Genomic DNA, 27,034 nt, shown 5'->3' with positions numbered 1-27,034 from the left:
TTGCAATCCAGCCCTTAAAATGCTATTTAAAGATATTCTCAATATGTAATTATACATTGTGAACATTTTTAAATTTTGAACATTATTTTGTAAAAAAACTAATCATTAAATAAAGAGCAAATGGATACTTAGTAGGAGCATCGGTATTAGGGAAAAATCATTTTGGAGGGAGGTAATTTTAGCCAAAAATAACCCTAGGCACACCTACTTGGGAGTATGCTCCATTAAACTAAGTGGATAAAGATTGTGCTTTTAAGTGGAAATCCTGAAACTACAAGCGCTTTACTTGGGAGTAAATCCTGAATGTCTGAATGCACATGCATAGAAAATTCCTAAAGTAATACAGCCATTACATCATCTTCAAAAGACCCACATTTTTTTAAAAATGCAACCTCTATATTTTATTGGCGCCCCAGTCATATTTTTTTTGCTTTCTTTTTAAATTTCAATTCAAAGTAGCATTCACACAAAAAATTAAAAGGGAAGGTCAAAGGAGGCACAGGGGTTAAAGTGTTTTGACCATAAATATCAGGAATACAAATATACTGGGCAGCTAACTTTGATGTATGTTTCATGGAAAGCTGACAAAAGTATTGTATTTCTGCTTCTATTCATGGTTCCTCCCTTCTCTATAGCAGATCTCCTGCAGATCAGTGACACTAAGACAGGGATGGGGAACCTTTACCCATCCTTATATTATTAGGACTCCACTCCCAGCAACCCCAGTTAGCATCTAGCCAGTGGTCAGGAATGATGGGCATTGCAGTCCAGCATCTGGAGGGTAACAGATTCCCCACTCCTATTTTCAAGTGTCACCTGACACATCAGAGTGAAGTTGAAAATAAAAAACGAGGAATTTCCTGTGCCTGTGCAGAAGTGCCTTAGGCATGCAGCTGGGGTTTACAGGATCCCAGCTAGGATTATGCGTAAATGTTCCAGCAATGGTGCTTGGGCCCAACTCCAGAATGAGTCCGCAGAAGCCATAATTACCATATTTTTTGCTCTATAAGACTCACTTTTTCCCTCCTAAAGAGTAAGGGGAAATGTGTGTGCGTCTTATGGAGCGAATGCAGGCTGCGCAGCTATCCCAGAAGCCAGAACAGTAAGAGGGATTGCTGCTTTCACTGCGCAGTGATCCCTCTTGTTGTTATGACTTCTGAGATTCAGAATATTCTTTTTCTTGTTTTCCTCCACCAGTCTTGTGGTCTGGTGCGTCTTACAGAGCAAAAAATACGGTACTCCATCAGTCTAGGCCCTTGGCACAGCATGATGCTGTTCTCAAGGCTGTTGTGAGTATCCGCTAAAAGCACTGCATGAAGGCATCCCAGCAGCTTTAAGCAGTTTTATGGTGATTTTAGAAATAGTATGTGGAACAGAGCTATACAGTTCTACCATACTTGCCAAGCAAATACTTATTACAGATAAAAATTGCCCCTTAGCGAAGCTGTGTAACTGCCCCCACTCCCTGTATCTGAAGGGACCTGGACACAAACAGGTATACTATGGCTTATCCTACTCTTAAGACGCCAGATTTGTAGGACTTTAGTTTTCTTCAAAGAATTTAGGTTTCAAATTTCCAGTTTCACAGAAGGAAATCTAGCCACAGCAATACTTAGAACTCCCTACTTGAAAGTCAACCATCGTCTGGGATTTCCTACCAATAGCTTATCAATCTTTTCTTGCGATATGCCTCTGATTAACATTTTTGGTACTATGTTTTCAAGTATGTGAGAATATCCATGACCCCCATATTTCTTCAACCTATTTTTTGTGTGCACGTCATGAGCAAGCAAAACTCTGTCTTCGTAGTCTTCATCAATCAACATCCGAACCCTGCAAAAATACAGACAATACACCTCTGTCAATGTATAGTTCATATTAATCTGATAGTAATGCAGAAATAATTATCAGGTACAGACTCACACTATTTTAAATTAAATGACCTACTCTTGTGTGTTTTAAAAGAAATGTAACAAACTAACATTTCCCTCCTTCCTGAGGAGGAACAGTTTGGAAACTTTTGCTTCTGTTTTTGCTTATCTGCTGTTTGTCATATCATTTGGACCAACAACTGCGATCAGTTTCAAATAAGCAGTCTTCAACACAACAATTACTGAAAGTGGCTTGTCTGAAACTTACCACAGTTTAAGATGGGCTACAGGTCTGGGGTCCAAGGGACATGGCAGATGACATGGCAAGCTGTAGATAATCAAAAGTGGAAGTAGTAGCTTCTGAACTCCTCGTCCTGGTTCCATGGGAGGAGGAACAGGGAGACTGCACAATCCCGAGGCTTGCTGTGGCTTGTCCCTGCTAGTTGAGCTAAACTATAGTTTAGCATGATATGCAAACACAGCTGCTATGCCTATAAATTGGCTGAAAATGATACTCGCCCAACACTTTGGTAATTGCCTGCCTAGGCACCAGCTATTGGCAGAGTTGTTATGACATAATGGAATATTTATCCAAGTTATAGAATGCTTTCAAATAATGCAGCTTCTGTGAGGGAAGTGAAAAATCAGTTTGGCTGGGAAACATCTAGACAAAAGGAGAAGTATGCATTTGAGGCCTGGCAGCTGAATGGGGAGGGAAGTTGTCTAACAGCTAGGAAAACTGAAGATGAAATGCAATGCAACACAGACAGCCACCACCCACCTCCTGAAAACCTTACAATGCCTGTGAATGAAGTCTGAGGTTTGGCGATTCCATGCCCAAGATACCAGCAAACAGAACTCTGCACACTCTCAATGCATGAAATCTATAAAGAATAGGCATCCAAGAGTATTCTGTCTTAGATCTGACTACATAAACCTATGACCAAATACAGGTGTGATGAAGCAACAAGACCTAGTCAGCCAAGGGCTTATTCACGTGAGAAAGTTTGCTTCCTGAAATCCTGTGTATGAGATGACAGAGCTGGATCTCTTATTAGCACCTTGCTAATTCAGAAATACTGATGGGTCAGCACAGTCCAGAGAGCAGAATTCTGTAGTTGGACATGGGTGGTTTGGGGATACTCCGTTATTCGTTATTATGAACACTGTAATCATAGTGGAATGAATCAAGATTATCTGATCACAAGCATTAAGAGTTGCCTATGTTGCTGACTATTATCAGTGAGGCTGAGCTTTACGTGATCGCTGTAGCCACATCTGAGCTAATAAGCAGCAATATATTATTATGAATGCAGTATTACAAGAGCATAATCGCTTCACCCACCTCAAACATCCTTAAATTGACAGATTAATAAATAAGCAAGCCAGCAATGATTTTTAAAGAAAACAACTTTCTTTCCACATAATTGCTCTCAAAACTCACCATAACAGAACTATACTTTTGAATATTTCAGTAATAATTTCCAATAATAAAATGTTGAGAAGTTATCGTAAGACACTCCCCCCCCCAAAAAAAAACTCTATACAATCCTATGCTGTCTCAAGGGACATATTTAAAGATGCACATGCAAATCTGGATATTTACAAATCTTTTATTCAGCGTTAGTGGAACTGAACATGAGTGAAGTCTGAAAAATACCTTTCCCTCTCCCGTGTTTATACAACCAGACACAGAGGTCAGCTTGATTTGTATGACTATGATGAATACAAGTCAAACATGAGCTGACTATGAATTAATAGTAGCCTGCCAGTTTTCCTAGCATGCTCACCAACAATAAACTGAATGCACAAAAAGAAGTTTAATGGCATCTCTAGCATAAATGCGCAAATCGTTCTGGGTGAAAGGCAATCTTGTCTCCCTATAAAAACCTACTGCTACTTTTGTTCAATGCCAGTTTCGGGAAGGAATTATGAGGGAATTGTCATGGTGAGGTGTATTGTGAACTGTCGCCACAATCAATAGCAAAAGCATTACTGATAATAATAGCCTTTCTACCTGCATAACTTCCAGTCGTATCTGTCCAAGGAGCGCTTTCATTCATCACAAAATTGGCTCCAGATTAGTCAAGAAGCAGAGGTTTTAGGAGCAACTTCACAGTGTGTTTATTTAACTCGGCATAGGGCAGGTTGACAGAGTAGCTGAAACAAAGCTCAGTTTTACCTAGCTTAACTTATTTTCTAATGAGAGCGGCAGGATTTTAGGCAATGTGTTATTATTCTGTGATGCGCAATCATGCTTTTTTTACAGCGTCCCCATACACATAAGAGCTAAAAAGACGACGCTGGTTTGTATTGACAACCAAATAGTTAAGTAATGTGTGTCAACAGCCAGAGTGCCAGTATTTATTTTGTGTTGAAACTTCTGTGGAAACATTTGTTCTTGTCCCATCGGTTCTTGATTCGCTTTGCTTTTTGTAACGTTGTGAATTTAGTATTGATAGGTAAGCATAGGGGAGAGGAACAGACTTCCTACATTAAGAAGGTCTACTGCAGATGTACGAATCCCATTTTCTAACCCTGGTTAGCAGATCAGGAGGGGGCTGCAGGACTGCACATTCCCTCTGCTTCCGCATTCATTGTGCCTGCACTTCCATGTACAGCCTTAAGGCAGGACTCAGGATTGTGACTGTGGTCACCTTAACCATGATTAAATCATAAGCAAGTTTTGAAGCTGATTTGCTAACTGTAGTTAAGGAAGATCTTGGTTGGCATTAACCAGGCATAGGCAAACTCGGCCCTCCAGATGTTTTGGGACTACAACTCCCATCATCCCTAGCTAACAGGACCTGTGTTCAGGGATGATGGGAGTTGTAGTCCCAAAACATCTGGAGGCCAAGTTTGCCAATGCCTGGCATTAACCCTTAACCATGAAGTCAAAATGGAAGCTTAAGAAAGTTACAACCTCTGTTACAATGCTGGTTGTGCCAATTTCTTATCAAACAGGGTATATCTCCTGGCTGAACCCTTCCCCTATAGATGCTTTCTCCCCATATATTGTCTCCTGGACTTTTGGTCTCAGAAGTTTGAATTCCCCCTTTATGCCACAGCTGTGCTTTAAATGGTTCTAGCATTGCTACAGGATATTGAAATTACAGGACATAAATATTGTGCTGCTATAACACCTGGTTTGGCCTATGGTGAAAGATCTCAGGGAAAGAGAAGGATAAATTTTAATGCAAAGGAATGTGGATGGGCTCGCCACTTCTTATTTCTTAACCATGCTTAGTGACTGAGTGTTATGTCTGCCCTGGACCTTTGTGATTTAAGACATTAAACTAAGTAGAATACCTATCCATGGAAGTCAGGGACAATGAAATGCCATGCTAGCGCAAGTTACACACAGGCTCAGTTTGTGGTACTTTCAAAACCTGGACACTAACAACATTGCTATCTCCAGCAGACGTTTCCATGTATATCGGAATACATACCTTAAAATTCTTTCATTGTCACTTGGCATATCGATATCAGGATTCATTTGGTACAAAATGAATTCTGTTCCAAAGAGGTCGTACTCTAAGTAGCATCCAAGCTCAGCAAACTCCAACAGTTTCTTCTCATCAAATATAGTCCTGTACAAATCACAGTATACACTATAAACTTGCTCAATGCAATTCTCTCTCGTAGCTGACTTGAATCATTTAACCTCATTTGACAATAGCCTTCAAACACAGCAAATATTCCTTCATAACGGATTCATTCATTAGAAGTCAGCTGCACAGCACAATCCAGCATATACAGGGCGAGTCTTTTAAAAGAGGCCCCGTGGAACATGTGTACTCTATATCCACTGGGCCTCTTTTAAAGGACTCACCCTGTATGTCTGCTCTGATGTAAGTCCCGTTGAGTCCAATGGGATTTACTCCTAGGTAAAAAGAATTGCAGCCTACATTACATAACTGCAGAGTTTCTGACCCCAGATATGCTTAGAAATATATATATATATATATTACACATACAGGTATCAACAGACTAGCTAGTCATCATAGTTTGATTTCTTACTTATTTTTTACTCTTCAGCAACATTTATAGTGTAAAGTCAATTAGCAAAGAAATTGTAAACACTTCTTAAAATAAAATTAATTTCTTGAACTTTCTCCCCATATTCCTATTTTAGGTTGGTTCAGAGTATTTCCGGTCTCGTCACCACCGTAACATTTTGCTGATAAAACTTTTTTTTAAGGATTCATATACATAACCAATAAGTCTCAGGTAGAATTACAACCTTGTTTAATTTGTCACCAAGCCTTGAAATTTGAAAACATTTCAAGCTACAACATATTTATCCTTATAACCATCAAAACAGTGGACTGTATTAAATTACATTTTATCTTTCCATTTTGTGAACTATTGGAAGGGATAGACTTTGTTGTGGAATTCTATGTCAATATGTTTAAAAACAAAAATGGATAGAGACAAAATGTGCAGTCTCTCAAACAAGAAGCAGAGACTATCAGTAGTATTCAACTAAGTTAAAATTAATCTACAGGACTAAGTTAGGTCCATTAATTTGGTTGGTCACTGTCAGAACAAGATAGTGGACTAAATGGGCCACCGGCCTGATCCAGCAATCTCTTCTTATGCAATCACAGTGTGTCTGCTCTGAGTAAATCTTAGCTGAATGTCGCACAATATTTCTAGGTTAAAAATAGCAACCTATAACCGTCAACCCAGTGGCATTTAAACTCAAGTTGCCCGACAGCATGAAGATACATCCCTACTTTCACATTACAGGGAGGGTTGGGAATTCCCGGGAAGGGAGGGAGGGGTTACCACCCACCCGTGGGTAGAGGAGAGGGAACTCTGTAACGAAGCTACGGAAATACTCGATTCGAGGTGGCAGGGTCACCAGGTAGAGTACTTGGTAGCCTGGGAGGGAGAACCCAGGTCGGAAAACACTTGGATCCCTGCTGAATCAATCACTGACGGGTATCTGGTGGAAGAGTTTCATGGTTTGTTCCTGGATAGGCCTAAACCATTAGCTAGATTCTGGGAGGAACAATTTGGACCCACAGACGATGAAGGGGACTTTGTGGGGTTTCCCGCCTCCGAAGAGGAGGAAGGGGATGTGTCCGAGGGAGAAGAATCAGACTGGGAGGTTCAACCAGCTGGAAGAGATCCGAGGGAATGGGAGGCCGGTTTTGAATCCTCAGAAGATGATGACAGTTCTTTCAGGGGGTTCCCCGCATCCTCGGTCGAAGAGAGAAAGGAGGAAGTATCGGAAGATCACTCCGGGGGTGAGGGGGGTCCTGAGGAGGGGGTGGATGTCAGGGAACTGCCATCAGTACTGGAGGGAGAGTGCAAAAGCCAGAGGGATTCCAGAGAGCATCCAGGGATCAGGAGAAGCAGCCCATCTTCTGGGGAAGAGAATCAGCGTGGCACCAGTGGAGAAGGGGGCAGGTGGGGGAAGTGGTGAGGCGGTCCCATGACTCCGTCCTGGGACCAGCGGGGAGAGTAGAGGTCCTCCGTTGCCCACGCCCTCCCTGCGCAGAAGGCTTCCGTGCAAAGAGGGTAGGCGGAGACTAGGTGTCAAAGAGCTTCTTTGCTGGAAGAAGTTTAAGAAACGCCCACTCACAGATTCTGCCAGCGACTGAGTCAGCCACGGGTGAGTGGCGGTCTGGACAGATAAGGTTCACTTTGGCAGCCCAGCCAGGTGTTTGCACCCAGCCAGGGAGATAGGTATCTGCTTACGCATGAGCAACCCCTTAGAAACCATCACAGGATGTTTATTCAAAACCTGCCGAGGAGTCCAGTTCGCTTTGTTGCGTCTTCAAATACTTTGTGAAAGGTTCCCATTCATCCTTAAAGTCACAGTTATCCTTGTCCCGTAGCTTATGAGTCAATTTTGCCAGTTCTGCATAATCCATCAATTTTTCTTGCCATGATTCTTTAGTTGGGATTTCTTCAGTCTTCCATCCTTGTGCTACCAGAACTCTTGCGGCTGTTGTCGCATACATGAAGATGTTTTTCAACTTTTTTGGCAGGTCTTTCCCTACAATCCCCAACAAAAATGCCTCGGGTTTTTAAACAAATGTGAAATGGAACATTTTCTTCAGTTCATTGTATATCATTTCCCAAATTTTTTAAATTACTTTACAATCCCACCACATATGATAAAATGTTCCCTCCTTTTCCTTACACTTCCAACATATGTTTGAACTAGTTTTGTACATTTTCCCTAACTGCACTGGTGTTGTGTACCATCTGTACATCATCTTCACATAATTCAATAGGGAACAATCTGTAAATTTTAAGTCAGTTTTCCATAATTTAACTCAATCCTCCATCATAATGTTGTGACCTACATCTTGTGCCCATTTAATCATAACTGATTTTAACTCGTTCCAGAGGTCTGTTCTTAGCCTGAAACTGTTCTTAACCTGAAGCACCACTTTAGCTAATGGGGCCTCCCACTGCCGCCGCACCGCCAGAGCACAATTTCTGTTCTCATCCTGAAGCAAAGTTCTTAACCCGAGGTACTATTTCTGAGTTAGCAGAGTCTGTAACCTGAAGCGTATGTAACCTGGAGCATATGTAACCCAAGGTACCACTGTATATATATTGCCAATAACTTACTGCGTACATTTGGCATAAATGTTGGCAACGGACAGAGCAGAAACAAGGAGGGTTTGCCCTTTGCCCTCCATGAAGTGCTGGATGTGGGGTGTTGTCAAACTATTTGCATTCTTCTACCCTTTCTCCTTTTCTTGCCTGACTACCCAAAATACTATATGGGTGAAACTCAAACAAATCATTCTCACCCAGGTTACCTTGGTGCTCCTTCTACTTAATGCCACAAAGCCATTAACAGTTAATTCAGTTGCATCATAGTCTGTTGCTATGGAAATGACTGATGTCACAATTTCAATATTGTGACTTAACAGCAGGATTAAGTAGAAGGAACAGATGGAATGAGTGAGAGAAAGCTCTTGTTCAAACACAACTGGCACCAGCAGGACACTCATTATTGCCAACTGTAATTAATAATAAAAATCTTGTTTAAAAATAATAATAGTCACAGTTTACATAGAACCACAGATTCTTATCCAATGGACTTTCAAAGTACTGTGCAAGTAGTATGGCTTTCATTTACAGCTCAACACTAGAAGCCAAAATTGCTATGTAAATGTACTTATACGCTGTAGTACCATGGCAATATTTTGTATTATTATAATTTTAAAATCACGTTCATAGGAATATGCTTTTCTAGGTATAGGTGTGAACATATATTAAAAGAGTTGGGGATTTATTTAAATTAGGCCTGTCAATAGCAATCGGCATGGTTACCTGAAGCAATCAAGAATTAATTCTAGGCAATCAGACAAGAAAGTAGTTGCAATCTGGAAGAGAGTTTGTGTTTTTTGTTTTGTTTTTTAAAATCATTTAGGCTTCTGTTTTCTCATAAATGCCTAAGCATGAGTGGAAATGTAGGTAGTAGCATACATTGTGTTTCATGTAAAGCACATTTAAATTATACATGTATGATCAGTGAAAATCATTTTACATAGTGTGCTATAGAGCACTCACAACAATTCAATGATAAGTCATATGACTACAAATAGCTTCCAGCCTTCAGCAATGCTAATCAATACATGGTCATCTGCCAACTAATCATCAACCACACAAGGTCATATAAATGTGGCTTAGCAGAACAGATAATTTTTTTTAACTGAAGGCGTGAAGCATCCACTACTTTGCTCTCCATGGACGTTCTGTGACTTTTGTTTACAGAGGTAGTAGCAACATCTTGCAGTTGTAGCAGGAGAGGATTCAACCGATGTGATGTAGCTATTTAAGGAGGTGTGGAATTGTTGCAGTTTGGGGTTTTTTTGCAACATAGTCTGGAGAAAGAGGAAGATCCATTCTTATCCTGCTCAGGGAAGAGAGCCAGGCTATTTAAAGCTATCTGATCTGCAGATACATAGTTCTCCAGCGTGCCCATGCCAAATGTTGCCACGTACTGGAGGGGAAGGCAGATGGCCTTTATGCAGCAGGTGGAACCAGCTACCAGTTAGGAACATGGGAAGCTCTTCTTACACAGAATAAAACCTTTGGTGCCAAAAGCTCAGCACCGTCCATATCCGCAGTTCTCAAGCTTCTATTTGCTGACTATCTGAAAACTGCAGAGGGTCTTGGTGTACCACTTTATACCAGCTAGCTGACAAAATGCAACCAATTCAAATATAGGTGGTATTTACCTAAAACTATAGTTAAATTAATGGACATTAAGTTTGTTGTTGTTGTTGTTTAGTCATTTAGTCGTGTCCGACTCTTCGTGACCCCATGGACCAGAGCACACCAGGCACTCCTGTCTTCCACTGCCTCCCGCAGTTTGGTCAAACTCATGCTGGTAGCTTCGAGAACACTATCCAACCATCTCATCCTCTGCCGTCCCCTTCTCCTTGTGCCCTCCATCTTTCCCAACATCAGTGTCTTTTCCAGGGAGTCTTCTCTTCTCATGAGGTGGCCAAAGTATTGGAGCCTCAGCTTCAGGATCTGTCCTTCCAGTGAGCACTCAGGGCTGATTTCCTTAAGAATGGATAGGTCTTGCAGTCCATGGGACTCTCAAGAGTCTCCTCCAGCACCATAATTCAAAAGCATCAATTCTTTGGCGATCAGCCTTCTTTATGGTCCAGCTCTCACTTCCATACATTACTACTGGGAAAACCATAGCTTTAACTATACGGACCTTTGTTGGCAAAGTGATGTTAAATAAACAGGTTGGCTCTGAGAAAAACTTAGCAGAATACCCCATTTGAAGAACCTCTATTTGCAGCACCTAAAGGGCAGCACCTGTTCAAGAATTCAGACAGAGGTTGAACCTGGGACATTCAAAGCACATGCTCCACCAGTAAGTTATGGTTCTTCCCCTTGCCGCTTCAACTAGCATGCATGCACACAAATGGGCTTATGGTGCAACCCTATGCATACTTACTTGAGGGAAAGCTCCATAGAACTCAGCAGAACTTGCTTCCAAATGAACATGCACAAGAAGTTGGAGAAGTGACCGTGATGTGACATTGATGTTCTAATAAGTTTTGAAGGGGGTTGTGCAACTTAATATAGTTCAAACACTGTTATAAGTGTTGTATCTCAGCACAATATCTTAGTTATGGTGCTGAACGTTTCTCTGACATAAATGGGTCTTGATAAACGCAAAGCAGACTTTGAAAATGTGATGATTTATTTAGGTGCTCAAGGAGCGACTCCCCAACATGAACATGAACTCTTATTCTAATGAGCACTGAGATCTACAAACCATTTAGACTGCCGGCATTTTGGAATGAAAGATTTGTAGATGTCAGTAGGACTAAGCAGTTTTTGCACATACATGCCACTTTGAGGATTGTCACCAACATCACTAGAGTTTCAGTCTGGCAGTATGGTATGTATCTGCATTAAAGTATTCCCTGCAATTGCCATATTTTGGGTACTGCAATTGCTTGAACTGTTACAATGCTTGCTGTAATGAAGTATCAGAACACTGATAAAACCTGTTTAGGTTCAACCTGCTGTGGGTTTCTTAAAAGTTCCACTGTCCAGGAACAGGAGTAGTCAACCTTTTTATACCCACCGCCCACTAATGCATCTTTCTTGATGGTAAAATTTCCTTACTGCCCACCAGCGCTCGATGGAAGGAGGATTCAGCTTGTGCCATAGAACCCCCTACCGCCCACCTAGAATCCTGAAACGCCCACTAGTGGGCAGTAGGAACCAGGTTGACAACCCCTGGTTTAGAAGCAGAAATATTTACAAACAATCCAACACCAGAGTGGCCCATTTACCTGTCCATGTGAGACATGACAGTTTTTGAGGTATCAGCTCCAGCTTCCTGCAAAATTCGAATGATCTGGAAAGGTGAATCACTGTTCCTGCCAGGGTGGATGATGACAGGGCAGCCAAGCTGTGACTGAGCATGTGCCGTTGCTTGTAGTACTTTGTTTTCACTTTCTGTCAGAGGCCACGAGCAGCCAACTTCTCCTATGACCCCACACTTTATGTCGGTTCCATCGGCTCCATTGAGAATTTCATTAACTATAACCTCTGTCAGCTGTAGAAAATAAACATTCTTTTAGTTAAAGCTCTCTGTGCTGCATAGTATCAAAACTTAAGTAAAACAATGTCGTTCCTAATTTCAAGGTTGCCATGGTCAGTATCTTTCGGCCTTCAAATGCCTGAGTGAGCGGGAATGTTTTTATATTTCTCCTGAAAGTCAATAGACACACCTCACCAAGGATGGCATTGAAAAATGGCAAACCATCACCAGAGGGTGTGGGCAACAGAAGCTTAGCTCACACATGCATCCTAAGATACTGTGCATGAGATTGCAGGGTGCACTGTGATAACAGCAGCCAACCTACTGGTTTTCAGTTCATTTTCTCATGGAAGGATCTTGCCGTGTCAGGAAAAGCTCTTCTACCATAGAGGTGAATTCCTCTGTATCCAACCCGGTGTATTATGCGCGCGCACACACACACACACACACTCTTAATTCCCAGTTTCGAGGGATTCTATTTTAATTATGTTAAAGGCAAACAACATATATTGAGGTATTCAGAGGTTGCCAATAAGAGCGCCCAACTTTCAGTACGTTTTGAGACCCACCTGCTCCACAGACATCGCTCGTGTTTCAGGAGAATGCGTGGCACCCACATAAAAGCCAGCGCCAGCAATAATATGGACACCGGTTTCTTCCGCAAGCTGCTTTAGGGTCTTCATGTCTCTCCTTATCCCTGTGGTTGTATTTTCCACTATGGTCCCACCACCGGCAGCTTTGAACTGCAGCAGTTCTTCCTTCACAGCACTTGTTTCTTGATGCAGCAGGAGGTTCTCTTTGTGGCTGTAGGGATTCTGTTTCAGCCAAAACAAGTTCTTCATCTCAATGGATGTTTCAGAGAGTGATTCTTGGCCTGAAGGAGGTGGGTAGTAACAGCAAGTGTAATCCATTGTCAAGTGCTCGTGGGTCATTGTGTAGCCAAGCTGGCTAGGCTCAATAAGGCCCCAAACAGTCTGGACTTTGCCCTTCAGCGAAGGCATCTTTAAAAAGGCGTATTCTAGGAAAATAGACAGAAAGATGTTAAAGACCCTTACACCAATTTTGCTCCATGCATCAAAGAGCAGACTAAACTAGTTTCGATGGTGAGTTCCCTTCTTTTGGCTGAGAAGGGTGGTTTAGACCACAGCTTAGACCATTGGGTAGGCTTTATTTCGTAATCTTTGATTGCAGTGAGGGATTCTGTAAGGTCTTAGAGTAATATTTTGTATATTGTGGATACCATCCCCTTGCTGTGTCCCTCTGATGTCAGGAGAAGTTTTTCAAAGGTGGCCAGAGGCCTAGTAGTTGCTGTTGCTTTTACTGTTGGGTTATTTAAGAAGGTGCGCTGTTGGTGATGGGTCAGCCAAGGTATTTGAGTGTCCTCTAGTTTGTCTTATATTTCTGGTGTTGGTATGGGTTTGCCATTTTCACTGCATGTCTATGACAGCAGTGTCTCACACCAAATGTAACTGACCTATAGAAAGGACTCTATGAACTGAGAACAGAGATGTTGTATGTACAGTGGTACCTTGGGTTACATACGCTTCAGGTTACATACGCTTCAGGTTGCAGACTCCGCTAACCCAGAATTAGTACCTCGGGTTAGGAACTTTGCGTCAGGACGAGAACAGAAATCGTGCTCTGGCGGTGTGGCAGCAGCAGGAGGCCCCATTAGCTAAAGTGGTGCTTCAGGTTAAGAACAGTTTCAGGTTAAGAACGGACCTCCGGAACGAATTAAGTACTTAACCTGAGGTACCACTGTACCCTCATTGTCTATGAAAATCCTTCAATAAAAGAAATCTTTTAAAGAGCCAGAGAGAGGGCAGGCTACACAAAATGAACAAGGATACTTTAGAAGAAAATCAAGATTGGCTGGCATAGCTTGTCCTTCCATCTGAAGATTCTTACTAAATATTCAAAAGAGTCATCAAATCTATGTCATGTAGTTATAATGCTGGCCAAATCTTTTTATCAGTGTACAAACTAATGCACACTGATGAGTCAAAGCAAAACTCAAGGCTTTATGGAAGGACTTGTCACCAAAACTGGATGATGAGCCTTTTTGTTTTGCAGTCAGTTCAAACATTACTAAGTCTGTATATATGGACTTCTTCTCCCCACCCACCTCCAAGTCTGTAGCTTTATAGTCCCAAACACAGTATCAGAATAGTTTGTCAGGCTTTGGGGTACTTTGGGAATAGTGAAGCACAAGCAAGACATCGGTACAGAGAATAGCTGATAAAATAAGTGAATCTAGGTAAGGCGAAAATTCCTTTTAAATTATTGCCTATACCTCTGTCCTGATGCTGAAAGTACTTGCTGGCTGTTTCTGTGGTACAAGGGAGAGGAGAAAAATATGAAGCAATCTTAACATCTTCGCTCTTGCTACAGCATGAAAACAACCGGGGGGGTGGGCAGAAATTGTGAGGATGAAATACTGGCTTCTCTCCAGAATTTTTGTTACATTTTTCTTGCTTCGATTCAAAGCCCTATGGGAGGTTCACACCGAACTGCTATTGTACAACCACAAGTCCTTAAAGATTCAGTAAAGCCTAAGTAGTTGGCCTTGCAACAGCAAGACTACCCAAGTGGGAATGCAACCGCAGGAAAAGAGATTGGGAATACAGAAAAGGATGCCAGAGCATTAGAGACCTTGCATTTCTAAGTGAAGGGAAAAATACATCAATATGCCATTGTGTTAGGCAAGCTGTCATCAAGGATGAGGAAGAAAATCTGTGCAACTCAGGAAAAAAAATTAGATAGGAATAATCAAGGAGAGTATGAACTTACAGAGAGCCTTCAGTGCAGGAGACTTTTCCAAGACAGATGCTGTTGCTTTTAGGACACAACTGAGTTATGGATACTAGTATCATGGAAGCACCATAAATTATGCAAAACAAATGTCTGTATGCAGATTTGTTGAACTTGCACAAACCTTTCTGACAGATGAGTATCAAGGCTTCCTTAGCACCAAAGGTGGATCTTTCTTTTCATTAGAAATGAAACATATCGCAGAATTAATAATGGATTTAAAGAAAAACATTATTGCAATTTATTCCAGAGTTCTAAAAAGTCAAGGGCTTAAATAATTAAATAAACAGCAACATTCGTTCATTCAGTACTCCTCATCAACTGTTAATGTCATTGGCTTTCTCAGCCACAAGCTAAAAAAAGTTGGTAATTGCCTGGTTCTTTCACTTTATCTACCAAATATCATTTATCACTAAGAGCCTGATCCCACATGTTTAGTTGTAAGTAGAGCCCACCAAGTGCCATGTAACTTATTCCTAAATAATCAGAGTCAGACTGCAAGCCTAAGTATCAACGCATCTTAGGTGTGCATCTTTCCAAGCTGGTGAGACATTATGGTAGATCTGTTTAATGGAGAGCATTTGTTAATTGATACTGCTCTATTGCCAATTAGAGACGTGGGTGGTGCTGTGGGTTAAACCACAGAGCCTAGGACTTGCCAATCAGAAGGTCGGCAGTTCAAATCCCCGCAACGGGGTGAGCTCCCGTTGCACGGTCCCTGCTCCTGCCAACCTAGCAGTTCGAAAGCACGTCAGGGTGCAAGTAGATAAATAGGTACTGCTCCAGCAGGAAGGTAAACGGCTTTTCCGTACGCTGCTCTGGTTCGCCAGAAGCGGCTTAGTCATGCTGGCCACATGACCCAGAAACTGTACGCCGGCTCCCTCGGCCAATAAAGCGAGATGAGCGCCGCAACCCCAGAGTCGACCACGACTGGACCTTTACCTTTATTGCCAATTAACATTATTAAGTAAACCTTGAAACTACATTTCCTTACCATTTAAAAAAAATGTAGTGTGCTTTAATTTGGTTTTTAATATGCAAAGTTTTTAAGCTTACTAGTAAAGCTCCTCCATAGTAGGCTACAACATTTAAACATCAAGCCTTACTGCTGCTGTCTGACTGTGTTCAGAGGCATGAGGTCTGCTCTTGCATACCCTCCACTTCTACTATTTATAATTAACTCCCAACTCTCACTTATTTTTAAGTTTACTTTCCACATTAACACTAAACATAGCTGACTGCCTTGCTCAATTCAGATCTGCCTGATGGTAGATGCAAAGGCTTGAGGATATCTAGTTATAAACTCCAGTCAGCCAAAATCATCAGTTATGAAACAAAATACATGTTTAATGATGTCCAGAGGATAAGACTAACTGGAGCATACATTATTGATTAAACAGAAGCCTTTCCTGTCTGCCTTTTAGCGCATAATACCATAAACATTGGTTTGTTACTGGTAAAAAGCCCTCCAAGCAGATAGTCTGTGGTTCCCCTTCCCTCTGAGAATGCAACAGATAAGCTGGAGTCAAGAGGGCAAAGAGCCCAAGAGGCTCGTTTCTCCAGCAGGCCCATTTTTAGGGCTGCGGAGAAACAAAGCATCAAATTGGCACCCTTCCATAGCGCCATAGGATGACCTACTCAAAGTGTACCACTATAAATATCAAGCACCAGCAAATAAGCAAATGGGAGTCTGTATCACCCAGCAGTCAGTGAATGGTTCAGCTGTTTTCTGCGAAACCTCACCTCATGCAGAAAGAACACCTGCCGATTTGCCGTTGCATTTATCTCTTGCATAGAATCATACAGTACTGCATGGCTTATCTACCTTAGAAAAAAAATGCTTTTATTGGGAATGAAAGGGCAGGTGTGCCTGTCCTCTTCTAAAGAAAAATATCACTGGAGGACAGAATGAAAAAGGAATTTGAGTCTTAATTGGAAGGGCTCTCAAAAGGTAAAGATAAAGGGACCCCTGACCATTAGGTCCAGTCATGGTCGACTCTGGGGTTGCGGCGCTCATCTCGCTTTACTGGCCGAGGGAGCCGGCGTACAGCTTCCGGGTCATGTGGCCAGAATGACTAAGCCGCTTCTGGCGAACCAGAGCAGCGCATGGAAACGCCGTTTACCTTCCTGCTGGAGCAGTACCTATTTATCTACTTGCACTCTGACGTGCTTTCGAACTGCTAGGTTGGCAGGAGCAGGGACCGTGCAACGGGAGCTCACCCCGTTGCGGGGATTCGAACTGCCGACTTTCTGATCGGCAAGCCCTAGGCTCTAGGATTAACCTACAGCGCCACCCGCGTCCTGTCTCAAAAGGTGCTCTAGTCCAAATCACTGCCAAGGAAGGGAATCTGTTGCTACACCATTCCTCATATGGGTAAGCTTCCAACCTCTGCTTTAAAATGTCTAACAAAGTAGAGTCTATCACCTTCTTTGGAGGCAATCTGTTCACTGCTGAACAGCAAACGCCACCAGAAAGTTCTTCCTAATGCCTGGTGGAAATTTCCTTTCTTGCAATTTGAACACACTTGTTTAGGCCCTATCCTCTGGAGCAACAGAAACAAATATTTGAAGATGGCTACTATTAATCAGCCCTTCTGTTGCTAAACATACACACTCCTTCAACCCTTTCTCAAGGGATTTAAGCTTCTGTCTCCCTTGCAGTATGTGGGTCAAAGTACTGATTTGTTTATTGAAGGTAAAGAAATATTGCTTTGCTAGCGCAGATTCCTGGTTCCAGGAGCAGACAGAAGTTAGGTCACAAACAGTGCTTACAATCAACAAGATTTCCAAGGGGATTTCTCTAGTGCAAAGCATTAAAAGCAAAATACATCTCCTGTACATTCTGATTAAACTTGAGCTGTCTGCCCTGGCTATTAATTGACTACTTTTGATGGGAGCTAACATTCTGTTAGAGCAGGCTGTAGTTCTGGTGAAAATTCAGTGACCCTACCCATGCTTACAGTCAAGGCAAATAAGGAAAGAAAGGTTAATGTGATTGCATAACATGGAGTGGCTTTCGTCATTTAAAAGAGATGTTCTCATTTTTAAACAAACACCAACTGGGGAGTTAATTAGATTTAAACAATATGCTGAGCTCAACATAACTTATTCTGCATGGCTCCTTTTCATCTCTGATAAAACTACACTGCACAAAAACATTTTAACCACCGAGGTGTGTGTGTTTTTCATCTAGTTTTCTGTAACAATGAAGTCAACAGCTGCCCCACTATTTCGGTTTGGGAGATTCATGGTACTTCTAGCAACTGGTGGGCGCTTGTATGTCTTGAGTAAACAGCATAACCCATGTGCGAGAACTTGCACAATCTGCCTTGAGCACCGATTTCTGCCACTGGATCTCATCCTGCTTCAGAAGTCAAGTTTGAATCATTACATATGCACCGTTTCTCAAATGTTACACCATCTTTGTGGGTTGTTTACTTGCACATACTGTCAAATGCAAATATCAGTAGCTGAACATAACATATGAATCAGCCCAAGTGTGAAACACACACACCCCAACTACATTCTGTAGTTCTGACTTGACCCAAAATTCTATTGAGCTTCCTGTGAATTTTTCCTATAATTAAACATGTACACAGCAGATAAGGGATCAGAAAAACCTGACCCTAAGCCAATACTCACATTCCTTTTTTGTCAAGAGAGTCATACTTGAACATGAGAAATTGTATGTAAGGTAACTTAAGAATACTGATGCAAGCACATGCAACTTCTTCTTGGCACAAAGCTTGATTGTGTACGTTACTGGAGAAAAATGTAGAACCATAGATTTGGAAGGGAACAAAAGGACATATAATCCAAACTACTGCCCCCAAAGAATGATCCATTTGTTCTGACCAACCTGTCATAGGTCAGTCCATTCCGGTGTTTTTTAAAACTTGGTTGCACTGCAGACCACTCTTCTACAGTGTTTGAAATTAGCCGGGCGTCAGGCACGTTTTACACCTGGCTATCAGCCACTTGCAACCATGTGAAGATGCCTGGGCACTAAAACGGCACCTGACGTCACCACCTCCTGGAGGTGCATGCCTGGGGAACACTGGATCTTGACTGTTCCCTCACACTAATGCCACAACCTGTAGATTTCTATCAGCTATATTTTATCAGCACAATCAGAAGGGATTTCAGGAACCAAAATGCTTTCTCTGTGCAGTCTCAGCAGGAGCAGGGAACAACATAACAGTGAATGGTTGTAGCTTGTATTCGTTTACCCCACCCCACCGCCCTGCTCACGGTTGTGAAGAATATTCGTGTCACCATTAAGAAAAGGATGTTGGAATAGGCTAATATATTTGTGGACAGTCCCTGGATAAAACAACCTTTCTTCTTTCAGTTCTCAAACTTCTTAGCCTAGCTCAAGGTTGTCATCTGAACTAGCCAGACGTTTAACTGATAATCAACCGCAGCCAGTCCATCATTTGAAAAACAAAAGATTAGAACTGTCTTGCCTCAAAATGACAATTGCATATTCTGTTTTGGAGACTGCAACCTTGTTTTAAGGAGCCATTTGCTTCGATATCTCAGTTTCTAACACTTCTCTTCTGGCTAGACAGTTCTTTGCAGATCACATTTTCTTATGTTCCAGCCACCACATAGGAGGCTAGTAAAATATTTTGAAATTAAAGCTATATTCCTTTCTATTCCCACAAAGCTGCTCTAAATATGTAGACCCTACATAGTTAGCAGCAAAGGAACAAGAGAAGCTGGTATTCTTTGCTAGATTCATCAGACGAGACTAATCTGGCAAGTTAACACTCTGATCTAGAAAACCCCGCAGACAGAATCGACCTGAAAGCACACCACAAACAATTGATCAGTCACCATAGTTTAACAATCTATTATAAATATAATCCAGAACCATGCCCACAGGCAAAACACTTAGGTGACAGTACTTTTTATTTTCAAACAGGGGTATTAATTTCCAATGAGAATAGAACGGTTCCTCAAATTATTATAGCAGCGCAAACATCTCTCTACCAAATAAGGTTTGTGCCAGTGGAGTAGTGTGAATATCAGCACCGAGTCATTATAATGCTTTTGTAAGGAGTACACTCCCTAGGTTAATTTCCTATAGTAATCTCTTATTGCTGTACTATAATAATCGCGCACACAGTCTCTGCAGTCATTTCAGCTTGGCAAGCGCATTTTAATGCTGTTAGTCCAGGCTCTCTATAGTGGCATATTAAAAATGCATTTTGTTGTAAATGCGATGCAGAACAACAATGCTAAATCCAGATTGCTATGACCCAAAATGCTCAGTACAGGCATGTCCCAGTAGCTATTTATTGCCTTCTATGGGGTGGAGAGATAATTGCAGCTTGCTCTTTTGGAAAGATGAGTTGTCCTCAATCCGGCCCCCTCCCTGGTACTTTCACAGAGTTATTTACATAGTCGTGCAAAAAGCATGTCTATGCAAAGTATTGTATCTTGGTTTAGAACTGTTATTTCTTAGAGACAGCAGTAAATACTTTAATGGCAGGCATGGCGCTCTGTCATTGACATTTAATAAGACCTGCAAAAAACTGAAATGGCTTGAAGAAATTTCACAGTGGAACTTTACTGTACATATCAGTATGTTAGTAAAGGTGTGAAAAGCAGTGAAATGCAAACTGTAGAATGGAAAAGTCATATTGTGAGAAATTGCTTAATTTTAAAATTGCATAATTTCAAAATGCTTTAAGTTCAAGCAAAACAAGGACCTGTGAGCTCATGGAGACATTACATTTTTTAAAAGTACCATGGGCAGCAGCTTAACTAGCAGAAGTTCAACCCCACTAGTCAAATTCTGGAGCAATTGCATGATTATTGTTTCATCCTAATGGTGGGAGAGTGTTGCTGAGGGATAATACGTTTTTTCCTCCCATCAGTAAGACTATTTGCTATTTTAGAGGCAAGCCAACAAAACACATGCTCCCCACTGCTGAGGTGAAGTGGGACATTCACTGTCAAATAAAATCTTTTTAAAACAATGTAAGGGATAGACTTATTGATTAAGTCTACACACCCACACCATTTTTTTAAAAAAAGAAAGAAAGCATGCAGTAGAAGAGGTAAGTATTCATCCAGAAACCTGTTTTAATAAAACCCAAAATATACTACTTCTTTTTTAAAGGCCAACTTGCTCAGGTAGGGGGCGAGGGTGGGGAACAGAAACTGTGTCCCTTGTAAGATTAGGACTGCAACCCTATAGCTACTTGCCTGGGAGAATTCAGTCCCCACTGAATTCAGTGAGATTCTCTTCTGTGCAGGCATATATAGGATGGTGCTGTCAATTAGAGCTCCTTACTTAACGCCACTATGTTTTTCCAGCAGCAGCACCCCCGCACTTATACACATTCCACTTGTGTGCAACCATGTTTAAGCAGGTTGTCATTAGATAGACAGACAGACAGACAGGTGTTATTTCGCCAGGGGCTGCTGCTTGGAAGTGAGCAAGGGAAGGCATACTGGGCTGCTCTGCAGTGAGGGAAGGCATGCCAGGCAGTGGCCTGAGCGAGGGAAGACTTGGGACAGGCTGAGCAGTGGTCCTGAGCAACTTCCAGACAGCAGCCCCAGCAGCAAGTGAGTTTCTTTCTCTCTCTCTCTCTCTCTCTCTCTCTTCTCCCTGCACACCATCCCTATTAAAGTGGGGTGCTCTCTACTTTACGAGATTTCACTTATGCTCACGGAGGTTCAGAAAGTAACCTCCGCATAAGTAGGGGGCTGCCTGTACTCCCATAGTTCTAGTTTTTCTCTGTCTCTCCTTCAAGCCAATCCAAATTTGCAGGCCTTCTCAGAACTCCCTGCTTCCTACTCCTGCCAGAAGCGCACCATGGCCAAACTACAAGCCTTGTCATGATGCCCAAACCCAGGTTCCCCCCCCCCAAACAAACCACAAACTGCAATTGGATGACATCAACAAGTCACGGTTTGTGGTCCTGCCACAGCACAGCCAGGAGAAGGGAAGGGGTAAAGTAGGAACTTTTGAACAGCATGTGAATGAGCAAGCTGCTCATCACATTAAACAAACCCAAATGGAGCCCCCGAAATGGGGTAAAGTCAACCTGTCAACACATTTATTGAACCAGCCAACAGACCTCCAAATAAAACTTCTGTAACTGTTAACACGCACAAATGAGATACAGGATCAAAAAATCTATTGATGGGTAAGACAAAGTTGTTACATTTATTTGGATGCAGATGTAGCTTGCTCTCAACAGGAATTTTGCTACAGTTTCTGTAATAAACTTATTTGTATCAGAAAGAAAGGTTGGGGGAAACATAAAGTACACATATCCTTCTAGGATACAAAATGATTACTGGATCAAGCAATTCTTTCCAGAGATTTCTATAAAGGTTGCTAAACAACAACAACTATAAAGGTTGCAAAACAACAACATGGCTTACTGTTTCTATTTATTCTGAGCCACAGGGACATAACCTTATCAGAGAGTTTCCCTAAATCCAAAGCAGAGGAAAGGCTGAAACCGAATGGTACAGCACCTGCAGAAAGTGCCTGGTTCAATTTTTTTGCATCTCCAGGTAGCGCTGGGAAAGATTCTGATCTGAAAACCTAGAGAGACATTGGAAATCAGGGTTGACAGCATTGAGCTAGTTGGAAAATTGGTCTTCCTCATTATATACAGCTTCTTATGTTCTCATCACCCTTATAGTAAATTAAATAACTCCATTTTTGCTTCTGGGACTGCAAAAAGAAGGGGGATATTGGTAGGATGTCCAGATGCCAAAGACAGGACTCCTGCAACTCCAATAGTTGTAGACAAGAGGGTATTTTCAGCAGATAGACTAAGCTACAACTGAAATTCCTTCTTTTGCATCCTATTTGTTAGATTATGTTTGGCTTGATTTAAGTTGATTTAAGCTGTGCAATTCTGGAGTAATATTCAGCAGAAAGTAGGCTAAACATATCTACTCAAATGTAAGTCCCACTGAGTTCAAGGGAACTCAATCCTACAATCCTCCCAAGTTTTTGTAGGATTGCAGCAGAATGGCAGAAAGCACACCAGCTGCGAAGAGATATATCACATTTCACGCTTTGTCATAAACTGAAACATTTCACTCTCTCAAACACCTGCGGAGTTCCTTTTGACTGGGAAGAGAGACAATGAGTCCCAGATCTGGTTTAGCCAGAATAGTTGAAGGTTCTCTTTAGCAGGACTGCATCAATTTAACAACCAAATGAACCAGAAGTAGCAAAGAAATGGTAACACTCAGAGTGAAAATATATTTGGCTATAGAAATCAAGATGGCACAAATTTATTTCCTCCTAAGATAAGTTAGAAACTTTTCTCTGAATTCTTAGCCGGACTGAGATAGTACAATTCAAACAAACAATGAATTATTTGCTTGTGGTTTAATATTTAATTCCTGTAGGTAATGCTAACAGCTGGCTATTTGGGACAGCATGTTAGGTTTCCAAAGAATAACATGGAGTCATTTGAAAAAATTAACAGCCAGCCAGAAGATCTGCACTGAATCAGATAATGAAACAAATTGATTCAGTTCCTTCAAATGGCTTCTTATTCCATTTTCCTCTCTGGCACAGCACTCATCCTGGATTTTTCTTCTCTAATGGACTTCGTGACCACTATTTTCTTCTTCCTAACTATGGTCAGAAGCAGTCAACTTTGTGTGCACTGCATTAGCCGCTAATTTTATGAGTTAATTCTGGTCACCTTTACAAAATGTAATTAAACATCTGACTGCCACTGTTGCCACCTCTAATTAAAACAGCAGAAGTGATTGTGACAATGGTGTCACTACGGAAAACAGTATGTCCATTAAATCTTCTAATGTAGGAAAGAGATTAATAATAACAATTGACATTTATATAGCCTGTTTAATACAACACCACTTGACAGGAAAACACAAAAGTCCAGATCACAAGTTTTGTTTCCACCATCCCTGAAGCATAGCCACATAGTGCAATCTTGTTTGTGTTTACTCAGAAGTAAGTCCCATACTGTGTTCACTGGGGCTTGTTGAGGATTGTAGACTTAATCTCTTGAAAGCAGTGATCAGACAACAGCTTAGGACAGAAAATCGAAAAGGATCACAAAAGCTGTAGGGAGAATCAAGGTGAAAGAAAAGGAACTGCCTGTTCCTGATTGATCTGTTCCTTTGGAGCATGTTGTACCTCTCTGTTTCTACATCCCATTCATGACTATCATCCCACCAGGTTTCAGGAATGCAAGTTCTTCTTGCTCGCTTCCCATGCTCTGTGCATTCATGTAGAGACAACTGAAACAATGAAACATTCCTCCAAACACTGTTGCCTCTGTCCCCCTCTGATGGGAGTCCCTTGCCACAACCACGTCTCTTCCTTCTCTGAGGAGTGATACGAATTGTTTTGCTCACTGCACCTTCCACAGCCACCTCTGTTATTGTTCCTCGGGCTGAGAATCAGGTGAGAGCATGGAATCAATTTTGCAAAGGCACCATCTGCCCTGCACTGTGAGGAGGAAGGGAGGGAAAGGGAGGCACAGACAACATCAGGGCCAGCTCCTGCTGGGCTGCATACCACCACCCTGCCAACTTACTGGCTGGGGTCAGCAGATATTGTTAAGAGGCCCTTCAGCATTAGTTTTAGGATCTATGACAACATTAAACACTTTAGCATTATTATTATTATTAATTTTCTTCAGGCACACATTTGTGCACAGTACATTTTAATTACAGACTGTCCAACAAACCCAATATGTTTTGCTTCTGTCCTTCAGCTCTCATTGTTGCTTGCCTCCTATTCTAGACAACAGGCACAGCAATCAACTGGTTCAAACTTCCCTCAAATTCTGGAGCTCTCAGGGCCTTTACAGACAAACATTTTTAGAATAACTTGCATGGAATACTCTTTGGAAACATTAAAATGATGATAATAATACTGGTTTTCCAGTTCCAACATAATGCTTTCCATAACATTATTCTAAAAGAAATTCTTCCCAAAGCACTCCCAGGAAAGACAGCATGACATCAGAACAGCTCTTAATCTTATGTCATAGGATATCGATTTTATGGGCCACGTTACCTATATACAAAAAGATGACAATGGTAGATATCTAGTCTAGTCAGGGCACCTGTTTTCCAATGTTATCCACAAGGGCAGCATTCAATCAAGGAGTCAAGGTTGTAGCATTTCCATTTATCTGCACCTCCGACTCTCATGGTGGCTGAAACTGAAGAAGTGCTAGCTAGAACAGAAGCATTTGGTCCTGACGCAAAACCTGTTGTTGACATACGAGTACTTACAAAATCATTAATAATAGCAAGCAGCTTTGTTCATTACACTACCATTCATCTTCATGTGACTCAGAGTGTGTCCATAATTCAGCTACCAGATCTTGCATTCTGCGAAAACCCTGCCTATCCTACCAACGTCATCGCTTTCCAGGACAGAAAGGCAGTCATCTATTCCAGGCAAACCATGGGGCTATAGTCAGTGACAGCTAGTTTGTCAAATCCCAGCTATGTTTAACTGTAAGAATTACCCTAACTCATCATGTCCAGTAAATAGTCTGCTGCTCTGGACAATCCCAAAGCCTGAACAGATAATGGGGACAATGAAAGGCTGCTGTGGGTCTCAGCACTGGCTCTCGACATCACCTGCAGGGGCTGTGAAGCAGCAGGTCTGCCCTGGCAGGGAACCCAACAGCCTCAAGCTGGCAAGAAAGTGGGGTGGCTGCAGCAGCCCCAGTGGCTTCAAAATGCCGCTGACAGGCAACACAACTGGGGGAATAGCTGAGGCAGAGGAGCATAAAAGGACTGAGCAAAAGGTGGAGGAAGAGAACCACAATGAGTGGGTGGCATGCAAGAGAAAGCATGCAAGATGGTCCATGAAGAAAGAACGAGGACAGCCACAGGGAAAAAGGGAAGGACAGTGGAAATAAGTAGGTAGGGACAAAAACCTGGAGCTGGGTCTGCCTCCACCACTTGGGCACGACAATACCACTTTCTTACTCCACTGTGAATTAGGTACAGGTAAAGGGACCCCTGACCATGAGGTCCAGTTGTGGCCGACTCTGGGGTTGCGGCGCTCATCTCGCTTTACTGGCCGAGGGAGCCGGTGTACAGCTTCTGGGTCACATGGCCAGCATGGCTAAGCCACTTCTGGCGAACCAGAGCAGTGCATGAAAACACCATTTACCTTCCTGCCACAGCAGTACCTATTTATCTATTTGCACTTTGACGTGCTTTCAAACTGCTAGGTTGGCAGGAGCAGGGACCGCTTGGCAAATAATCACTTATAGTCACCCACATTTCGATCACTACATTTTCATCAGTTGCATGCTTTAATTACTTTGGGGGGGGGCAGGACTGGTAAAATGATAAGAGTTTACACTTACACACACGCACACACCCCAATCCTGTTACAGTGGGTTACAGCATAAATTCTATTTAGTGCTTTTGAGGAACAAACACAAAGCACTTTGATATAGTAATCCAGATTCTTACAATATCTTAACAGCAGTTTATGACGATTGCAGGTTCATAATAAACTAACAACAATCTCAGCGGTGACTGATTACAGAACTAGGGTCTGCAATTCCAGATTAGGTTTTAAAAAGGAGGGGGAAAGTACGACCCAAAGTCCACCACGATGAGGAAAGCCACGAAGAGATCCCTGCGCTCACCGCCACTAAGCTAGTGGCCATGAAAGGCCTCAACCCCGCAAATATATCCGAGGGGACTAGTTGCATGCAAGAGAATCGAGCAGCGGGGCCGGGGACCCTTCAGCCGGGTTTCGCGCCCTTTTATCAAACCCTGGGCGGGGAGAGAGCCGAGTCCCTACCAAACAAAGCAGGCGAGACTGACAAAAGCGGCGCCCTAAACTTCCCGCCTTGCTAGCGCGGGTGGGTCTCGCAAGGCCCCCAAAGAAACTTATTCTTCACTCCTTTTTCCCCAGGCTCACCCACCGTCCCAGGTCACTCTCTGCTGCTGCTGCTGCCGCCGTGGCCCTCGCAGCTCCCCTCCCTGCAAGGAAGTGGACTTCACTCCGGGCCCCGCTCGTCTCGCCGCGCCTCTCCGCCTCCTGAACTCCGCCCTTCTCCTGGGCCAACCAGGGCGGCAGCCGAGGCCCCAGGCCGGAGCCTGCCCGGGGAGGCGGTTCCCGCCTAAAGCTCGAGTTCCCTTTTGCTCGCCTCAGGACCTGTCAGAAAGCGGCGCGCCCGTAGGAAGGGAAACGCCAAGGCGGCCTCAGGGAAACCCCGGTTAAACCCGCAGGAATGGGGCTTGGTTGCCTTGCAAAGCACCCGATCTTATGCACGTTTACTGAGGGAGCCCGCAG

The 27,034-nt window shown here is 42.5% G+C and overlaps 1 protein-coding gene across 3 annotated transcripts; it reads right to left on the bottom strand.

Moving 5' to 3' along the window:
• Positions 1–1,202: 1,202 nt before the first annotated feature.
• PTER (phosphotriesterase related) lies at positions 1,203–26,810 on the bottom strand. 3 transcript variants are annotated; one of them, XM_081882662.1, is made up of 5 exons: positions 26,664–26,810; positions 12,495–12,943; positions 11,675–11,940; positions 5,321–5,461; positions 1,203–1,833 (listed from the first exon to the last, which is right to left on the bottom strand). In XM_081882662.1, the coding sequence occupies exons 2-5, from the start codon at positions 12,924–12,926 to the stop codon at positions 1,623–1,625; spliced, it is 1,050 nt and encodes a 349-aa protein (XP_081738788.1). In that variant the 5' UTR covers positions 12,927–12,943; positions 26,664–26,810; the 3' UTR covers positions 1,203–1,622. The 3 variants fall into 3 exon arrangements, with proteins under 3 accessions (XP_081738788.1, XP_081738789.1, XP_081738790.1); XM_081882663.1 differs by having other exon boundaries at positions 26,660–26,766; XM_081882664.1 differs by lacking the exon at positions 26,664–26,810 and adding an exon at positions 14,861–14,910.
• Between the last annotated feature and the right edge of the window lie 224 nt (positions 26,811–27,034).

Source organism: Podarcis melisellensis (genome assembly GCF_964234715.1).
Source record: "Podarcis melisellensis genome assembly, chromosome: 12".
NCBI classification, from domain to species: Eukaryota; Metazoa; Chordata; class Lepidosauria; order Squamata; family Lacertidae; genus Podarcis; species Podarcis melisellensis.
The sequence above is the reverse complement of the archived record's forward strand: the minus strand, read 5'-3'. Positions and strand labels throughout refer to the sequence as shown.